The sequence below is a fragment of the Pseudomyrmex gracilis genome, unplaced genomic scaffold, assembly GCF_002006095.1.
Source record: "Pseudomyrmex gracilis isolate BER0280 unplaced genomic scaffold, ASM200609v1 scaffold_1158, whole genome shotgun sequence".
Lineage (NCBI taxonomy): Eukaryota > Metazoa > Arthropoda > Insecta > Hymenoptera > Formicidae > Pseudomyrmex > Pseudomyrmex gracilis.
In genome coordinates, this window is record NW_018021742.1 from 28,534 (window position 1) to 38,188 (window position 9,655).

Here is a 9,655-nt window from a genome sequence, read left to right on the forward strand (position 1 = left end):
GGGGCGGCGCGCAGTGCGGGCGGCGTACATGCCGTAGACAGCGCGTATCGCTTATGCGCTGCATTTTGGAGTTTTATTTGGCGCAAAGCGCCGTTTTATGCCGGGACGGATAGTCGGTCCCGGCTGTAACAATTCAGCATCGTTACAACATATATATATAAATATATATTGTGACGTGACACTTTTCGTGTTCGTCACAAGGATGCATTTCCGGCCGGCACGGGAGGCGGTGAGCCCGAATTTTCCCACTATTTGAGGAAGAGCAGCTCATTAGATTGCGTAGCGCAGGCGAAGGCGCTTACTTTTTTTTAGGTTTGTGTTATATTTTGCGTATTGTAATATGCCGGTAGGCGGCTATTTTGCTAGTTATTTTCAGCGTGAGGAGAGCCACACACTGTACGTGACCGGCAAGTAGAGAAGATAGAGACAGATAGCAATACAGGGGCGTAAGGGCCTCATAGAGACACGGCGCTCGGCGACCATGATGACGACGGACCAAGAACGGGAGATGTCGACACTCCGATTTCACTAAAAACCGAAGCGGAGATCCCTGTTGAGTTTTCGACTCCGTGGTGCCGGAAGCTGAGCCCAAATAAGCTCAGCGACCTGAGAAGTTGAAGCCGAACGGGCCGATGCGGCCAGAAAAGAGCCCGCGTCAATGAGTTGCCAATACGCACGTGGCCTCCGTCAATTTAAGCGCCGCGAAAGAAGAATATGATTGGCTCATGAGACAGAGCAAAGAACAGCGCACGGCGAGGAGAGCAATTGCCGTAGCAGCAAAGATTATTGTTGCGCGTACCATCAACCCCGCGAGTTCACCGTCTCTCACGCCAGTCGTGATGTCGGAGATAAGGCTATGTGCCGGACAACATCCGAGGAGGACCGGCTAAGACGATTGTAAAAAAAAAGGCAAACAGAATGGTTATCGGTTTGTGGAAAGTCACCGGCAAACGTAAGTGTGGTTGGTTCTCTTCCGCACCCTTCGCGATTTATATTGTTCGTGAATCGAATCTCGACGGGCTACTCCGCGAGTTTGATGTTGCGCAATGTAATGCCGAAAATATAATTATAGTTTGCGTTTGTTAATAATAAGAATGATTATTTTCATTCGCCGCTACTCTCGTCCCAATCAGTCGCGGTTGCAACAATCCGGGCTTATCTGGCTCGTTATCTGCGTATGTGGTGTTTTCATTTTTTTTGTTGTTTGCGTCAATTTCGTGGGTTTGTTCAAATCTCTTAGCGCGTGGAATTCCGAAACATTTAAAGGTATATCTCTGTATTTCTCCGAATATCGAATAAGAAATTGTAAATCTTGCCGAGAATTAATAACTGACATATGTAATATTTTTACCGCGCTTCTTTTACCGTACGTATTGTTTTCTTTGTTTCTTGTTTTTGTTTGTGCTGCCGATATCCGGCCGTTCTAAGGAAATATTGTACTTGAATTTATATTTTTTTTCTTATCATTAAATAACCAAGTTTCTCTGCCCTTATTTAACAAACATTGCCTCCTGAACCCACGCCTCTCCGTTATCGTTATTAACTGAGCTGCCGAGTGACCTCGCCGTCACGTCAAAAATATTTACATGGATTCTTGCTGTTAATTAAAATTTTTGAGTTGGCGTGTAAACGCACGCCTGGCGCCCAACTATTGACTTTGATGAGTCAAGAATTTTAGTTTTTTTTTTTAGAAACGACGTGCCGAAGTTGTGCGGCGCCTCCGCTACAACATCCAAAAACGAGGTGCCCGTCACAATATATATATATATTGTGACGTTTTTCGGTGTTCTTACTGATTTCTCGCGTTTTCACGCCCGAAACAGAAGTGCGAAATCGGGACACGGACGGAAGTCCGCGAGATCGAGAACGTCTGTATCTGCAGGAAAGAAAAGGGTGGTCAAACGAGCATACCACTGAGCCGAGCCGACGGATCCTTTGATGGAATTTTGGGCGCCAAACGCGTGACCGCGTCAATTTTTGCGTCGCTCGACACAACGGGCCGACTAGCTCGATTGGAACGGAGAGGGGTTGGGTCTATTGTTTTTAGATAACAGGCTGTCCCTCCAAGGATGTTAAAGAAGTGCGCAAAAGAGGTAGAAAGGCGTAAGCAAGCGCTAGAGTATTTTGATTAACAAATTTATTAATGTGATATTACAGAATGGTAAATAAAGAAAAAGAACTATGAGATCAACGCAGTGTGAATAAAGAAAAAAAAGATAATATAAAAGAGTGGTAAATAGAGAAAAGGAAATATAAAAATAGATGAGAGCTTAAACAAACGTACGGAAAAGCACTAGCAGAGAATATTACACAGCGATTAATATGAACAGAACGCAAACACGCAAAACTAGCAGAATACGCCGCCACGTCGCGCGGCCGAGGCGAAATATTAAACAGAGTCGAACGGTTAATGAATCGACAGCGGTAAAACAGCGTTTCTTTGCCCGAATCGCTAGGGGTGGCTCTTTACAGTGCTGGCGGTGAAATAGCGTAAATGTACGGCTTACCCACGGCGACAAAGCTTTTGTTGGTTTATTTTCGCAGGAAGCAACTTAAGCAGGGAGCGAGCGGGGTCGAGGAAACGCACGGCGCTCCCCGTTAACGTTCCGCCGGACAGCGCGATTCTAGGCAAAATCGGCGATTAATACGACAGCTTTAAGGGTCTCGCAAATGCAAAGTCGATACGACAGCAACGCGGATTTCGCGCCGCAAAACCGATACGACAGCCGTACAAATCTCGGTACTGCAGAATCGATACAATCACGCGATGTAGCAGCGCAAAACAATACATGCAACAATAACAAACGCAAAGAAAAATCGTCTTACAGAAGCTACAACAAAATGTCTTACAAACTAAGACTTGCTACTTGGCGCCTCTCGAGCGACTCCATGGTTGGTCACAGTATTTAACAAAATACTCGCAAAATCTAAACGCACTTAAGCCTACGAAGTAGTACCACGAAGCCCCGTGAATCCGATTCTAGCCGCCGTCCAAAAAAGAACCAATATGGCAAAAGTTTTGTCCTTGCGACACAACGCAAAAATTTGGCGACTAGCCTCAACACAGAACTCGGCACGCAGATTCGTGGCTGCAAGAAACGAGGCACCTCACCGGATATCGTCGTCCTGAGACATAACGTCTTTCCTGGCAGTTATTCTCCAGACGGTACTTTCCGTGAGTCCTTTCGTGCGTCCAACTTGTACAAGGGTTAGCGACCAAGAGAGCGAGGATCGCGATCGGTTCGGGGTCGATGCGCCGGGGCGCGCTAGGATCGCGTGGGGTCGGCCTCGCCAGCCAATCAGAGCGCGGTGCTCGCGATTGCGTGGGCTACAAGAGCTCGACCCGCGAATTACGAACGTGCTTCCCCTTTGCAGAGTTTCTCCTTTGTCTGTCCGACCATATCGTGTCCGGCTGGCTGGGGTAAACCTCCAGAAAGTCTTCTTTCGACTCCAAAGCTCCTCCGAGCTGGTAGCTGGCCTCAAAAGGCAGATTTGTCCGCTAATAGTTGCAAGTGGATTCGGCCGCTGGGCGACGCTGTCGTTCGCGTGCCGCTTGCGCTCCCTGGCGTAAAGGGATGAGCCTGCCGACTAAATCAGGACTGTAGCCTCTGCGCGCTGCCACTGGCGCTTCGTCGATCCCCTGAGTTCTGGCTCGCGCCGTGTTCCTCGCTAGGTTTCCCGTCTGCTCGTCTCTCTCGATGTCCTTCGGCGGGGTGAGCCCTCGAGTAGTGAGGCGCCAATTTTACATATTATAAAAAAAAAATACAAAACAAAAGAAATAAGCAACTAAAACGTAATACGGTGTGTAAGCCCTGGAGGATCCTGGCGCTTAAGACCGGCTTACACTTCGGGACTCCCTCAAAAGATACCTTTTGTGGCAAGGGGGGAAGCGGCGCGAACACCACGTCACAATATGTATGTATATATATATATGTATAGAGAGAAAGAGAGAGAGAGAGAGAGAAAAGGAGGGAGGGAAAAAAAGACAAAGAGAGAAAGAGAAAGAAATAGAAAGAACACAGTAATGAAGAAAATATAAAGATATGTATATTTTACCGATCACATATCTGTTCTTTTTATTGCTCTAAACCAAACTTTAGCCCGTTGCACATCCTTTGGACATTCATGTCTTAGAATGTCTTTATTTGATGTGCAATTGGGCACACAACATTTGTAGACCATTTTCCTAAAATGCTTAAAAAATTTTTTTAAATATTGATATTATATTAATAATACTAATATTAATACTAATATTAAGAATTACTAAGAATAATCACTACTAATATATTAAATATGCAATATAATATACTAATGTATTATATTAATTAATTTAAATTTATATTAATGGTAAGTAAACACTATAAATAATATTCTAAATAATACTAATAATAATAAGAAATAAATAAAAACTATCGACAATTATAACCGTGATATAATCACTAAACACCACACAATCACTAGTAAGTACCACAACATTTATATAGTTAATAAATAATAAAAAACTGAGTTTAGACGAATACTACACAATAAGTACACAAAAGACAAATCAAAAAGAATAACGACATGTAATAAAATGTACATCACTACTTTAATGCACTTCATACACTTTAATGACAGTTAAGGTTAGCAACAAGTCAGATGCGACTTTGTTGGCAAGGGGAAAAGAGAGGAAGAAAGGGGAACCGATTGTGCTGCCGCCTGGAGCACCGACCACCGATCTGAACTTCCGGAGCCAAAAAATACGGCGACTTTGGACCCTCTGGGTCGGGCGTACGACATTTATCCATAGCATCAACTACATGCAGATGCGTTTGTCAGCTTTGCCGAAGACTTTCGGTTTGCGGGGAGGGATAAAACAGAGATATTTTTCACATTTATTTAACACTTGCGCGAATCAGTCGTACAGACGGCGTCATTAATTCGAAGAATAGGCGCGGGGATCGGAGGGCAAGCGGGGCGGTTGCTCGTAGCGCCAACGGGCGCCGTACTAACTAACTAGTAGTAATCGGATGTCCACAACTGGACACCCAATTTTGGGACTAATGGATATTTGGATCAACTGGACTTTTTATGTGATCCCCGCGCCTATTCTTCGAATTAATGACGCCGTCTGTACGTCGGACCGTTACCAGCCGTTGAATATTACTTGCCGGATAGTATGTCTAGCAAAGAACGCGAGCGTTTTTTGTCGTGGCACGCGAAACACACGCGCGAAAACGCAGTTTTTGAGTTTCAACGCAAGATAGTGTGTAATTGTCGTAAAGACGTTGATATCTTGCTACGAGCGTCTATGGCCTTCCGCAAGATATTTCTCGAGCGCGAAACCGTATGCCCGTTCAAAGAACGGGATGACCATTGCTTCCACGTGTATGCGAGTTTTTTGTAAAAACTTTTTACGCGTCGAAAAGATAGGTGTCCTTCCTCGCGGCAGATATTGCCTTGCGGATACGCAATCCCGCAAAGCTCTGCAGTAGCTAGTGTAGAAGGAGCGCGAGCTTGGCCACGCCGTTGTTCACGCAGGTCACAAGCGAGAACATCGTTTTGCGAAAGTCGGAAACATTCTCGTCGACGGATATTACGAGACGGCAAACGGTGAGCGTCACGTGTTGCAATACTACGGCTGCTTTTGGCACGAGTGTTCTATGAGTTTTAAAACAAAACGCGACAAACGTCTCTCTACGGAGGAACGCAAAGTGTACGAAACGATGAACTCGCGATACGAGCGTACGCTGAAAACGTCATAGCGTTTTTGCAAACAGGGCTACATCATGACGGAGAAATGGGAGTGCGCTTTGCATCGCGATGTGCTAAAAAATCGCGAAATGCGAGCATTTTTGGACTAACATCCGATGCTCGCAGCTGAATTGCTCTCACCGCGTGACGCGTTTTTCAGCAAAACATCGCGATTCGGTGCGAAGTTACGAGTACGGAGAAGATACGTTACGTAGACGTGTGTTTTCTATATCTTTATGTGTTGAAAAACAGCGCTTTCCCGATTGGACATCCAAAAATTCTCGTCGGAGAGAAAGAGTGCGCCTCGCTCATCAGGGCGATTTTTTCACGGTCGAGGGGCTTGTGCGTTGTAGAGTGTTCCCTCCGCGCAATCTCGTTCACTCTGTACTCTTGTACTGCGTGCAGGGCAAACTGCTGTTTGCCTTGTGCCGCAGTTGCTGCGAAAACTTTTTGCAGACCCAGTGCTCCCACGATAATTCGCGCGATCGTAAATTTGAAGGCGTGTGGGTATTGTGCAAATTACGCAAAGCTGTGGAGAAGGGTTATCGTGATTGCAGTGAGCCATATTACTTTTTGATCTTGCAGCCCGCTCAGGACATGCAAAGCATTCCTTGAGTCTGATAATTCAGAACAGAGAGACTTCGATCTTTAGAAGCCCAATCCTGCAAGGCAAGCAAGAATCTAGAAGCGGCAAAACTCTATTGGGAGTTAGGGGAATCACTAGGGTCAAACAGCTCAACTTAGGTCAGTGGTGTTGCCTGAGGGCAAGTGCGCAGGCCGCTCCGTGGTTCTCCGTGGGTACGGATCTCTGCTCCACGAGAGTCTGACTCTCCGCAAGCAGGGACCGTAGCTAAACTGCGTATCCGTGCGTCCCGCACTGGCGGACACCCTGGGATTTTCCATTGCCCTTTTCTTGGTGGTGGGGAAAGCAGGACGGTAGGTGTGGTCTAGTCGCCTTGTAGCCCTTGAGGGATTAGGTGCGGGTGACCGGCTGGAGTGCCTCGGCTCTCAGTCTGGTCCAGGACCACTTTGTGAACTTACATTGATTGCAGTGAGCGAGATATGGCAATACGAGACAAGCCAATACGACGCTGATACGCGTCAGGAGGGATTATTTGCCGCATACATCAACTGTTTCTTCAAATTGAAACAAGAAACGAGCGAATGGCTGAGCAAATGCGTGGATAAACAATCTAAAGAATGATATCTTTGAGAATACAAAGCAGAGAGTATTGCTCTAGATAGAGAAAACATCGTGCAAAATCCAGGCTTACGCTCGGCCACAAAGCTGTGCCTCAATTTGTTTCGGGAAAAATCCGAGAAACGAACGAACCTGACGAGTACCAAAGTGGTAAAGTCGCAGGAACGTCTTTTATTGCTATTTTCGAGCACGAGGTAACCAATATATTACTTGTGAATGACGAGGTAATATATTTTTCGTGGCGAATGCGGGATGAGGCGATTGTACTATCTCCGATTACCAACGTGATACTAGCGGCGTACACGGCACAAGCGCAATTGAAACTGTACGAATATTTAGAACGTTTAGGCAAGCGCGTTCTTTATTACAATACAGATTCGTGTATTTATGTAAGCAACGGTAAACCCGGCGAATACAAACCGCGTACGAGAAATTTTCTGGGCTATATGACAGACGAGCTCAAAAGCTACGGACGTGGTAGTTACATCAAGTCGTTTGTATCCGGTGGCTCGAAATTTTACGCGCACGTAGTTTGTACTCCGGACGGTAGCACGCGGGAGATATGCAAAATCAAGAGAATAACTCCTAATTTTACAACCTCCCGCATAATTAATTTCAATAGCGTTAGGGACATGTTACCGCAGAGAGAGAAAAGAACAAGGAGAAAATGCGTCGATAAATCTGCAGTTCAGAACGATATTTTGTACCGCGTTTCACGAGGAACGTTTGTGACGCGGGACGAATCAAAAACCTGCTCGCCGATTTTGCTGAAGCGTAAATTTATCGACAAACGACGCTCCGTTCCGTACGCTAGTTAAAATAAGTCTTTTTTCTTTCCGCGCATTCTCCTGTAAATAATTTGCATATTTTAAACGTATTAATAATAGTTACAATTGTGTATATATGTATGTATATGTATATGTTTCCTGTTCGTAACAAACAGAAAATAATAGAAGCAAGCGCTTTGTACATATAATAAAAGAAAACTATAAAATGTAAGTTATTTTAAGAATATACCACAAATAAAAATAAAATTATTTATTAAATATAACAGTTTTAGTAAATTTTAGTAGTAATAGTAGATTAAGATAACTAATATTGCGTACACATTTGTAAAAAGTAATATTTTAATGTTATTAAATTTTTATTAAAAACAAAATTATATAAAAGATTGATTTTTTTGGGAGCGTCCCGTTTGCCCACGTTGCGATTGTCCACAGTCACTATTGCCCACGTTGCGATTGCCCACGTTGCGATTGACCACGTTGCGATTGGCCACGAGTTGCTTTTGCCCACGTTGCAATTGCTCACGAGTTGCTTTTGCCCACGTTGCGATTGTCCACGTTGCGATTGCCCACGTTGCGATTGTCCACGTTGCGATTGCCCACGTTGCGATTGCCCACGAGTTAGTTCTTGTCCACGTTGTTATTGCTCATACNATAATTTTGTTCACGATGCTATTGAGCACAATAGAGATAATATCAGGCGTAAGGATAATGATTAAATATTAGGGGAATAGAAATTGCTAATTACTTGTAATAAAACAGCAAAACGAGAAGGAATAACGCACAATGCGTTGAGTATTAAGAATAAGATTATTACGTTTTGTTTCGTTGTGTTAAAATAAAATATTTCTTACCTAGAAAAGTCTTTTAAAATCTTTCATATAATATTTTGTTGTATGTAGATTTAATCATATATGTACATTTAGTTATAATAAATGTCAAGTGTCGATTTTAGTTATTTTTTATGGTCAGCAAATGTTGTAGGTATTTTTGGTTTACTTTGTTTTCTCGCAATTTTTTTGATTGCATATTTTGAATAAATAAAGAAAGAATAAACGTAATTGTGTATTATGTTAAGTTAATCTCAGTTTTTGTAGAACTATTACACCCAAAAATAACATTGCATTCGGTAAAAAATATGTATATTGTCTGGATAAAAAATTGTTGATTATAAATAAGTGTTGATTTGCAAATACTATATAAATGATGATTTTGTATTGTTGTAGGTATTAGAAATAATCTTGTTACATATATTTTTAAGGTTATTTATGACTTCTGAGTTGTATATAATTAAATCAGATAGTCGAATTGCATATAATATTGACTAACAAATCTACAAAAGACATGTGTTTGTAACAATAGGAATGTAATAAAAACATTTGTGTAGTCAAAGACGCATTATATTTAATTTATTAACCAAATAAAGTGTTCCAATTTTTTATAATTTAAAACGTGGATTATATTCACAATATAAAAATAAAGAAACATCAACAGTGATACATAGGTAATATGAAAATATTTGTATGCGCACAAAGNAGTTGGACTGTGGTTTATGTACAATGGCCTTTCCGCGCAATGTGGTAGCCAATCACCATTTTATTCTTTCATGAAAAAGCAGCATATTTTTCATAAAAGCAAAACTGCTTATTGGTTACCGCGTTCTTTTTGCGAGCACCTTAAGAAAGCCAAATCACTTTACTGTGATAGTCTGTTCAATGAGAGATGAGAATCTAAACGGACAAAAACTTTTTTGTTTCGCGCGTATCTCCTACCAGTAAGCTTTCCACTTTACTGCTCGTAAAGTGTGTCAGCGGGTGATGCGGATAAGGAAACGATCATCGCTATCTTTTCTTTGTCTGCTTTTTTTCTACTATAAGCATGAGGCTTCTCTTCTCTTATTGAACGGACTATAAAAAGTTTAAGCCCGTTCTACATT

At 42.8% G+C, this 9,655-nt stretch overlaps 1 protein-coding gene across 1 annotated transcript in view; it reads left to right on the plus strand.

Annotated features, from left to right (window-relative positions):
- The window catches only part of LOC109861930, a 16,380-nt gene extending 9,820 nt beyond the window's left edge, over positions 1–6,560 (plus strand). The window contains exon 2 of the mRNA XM_020441785.1: positions 6,319–6,560. Coding sequence (XP_020297374.1) covers positions 6,319–6,560 — 242 coding nt within the window. The remainder of the gene's footprint in view (positions 1–6,318) is intronic.
- The last annotated feature ends 3,095 nt before the right edge of the window (positions 6,561–9,655 follow it).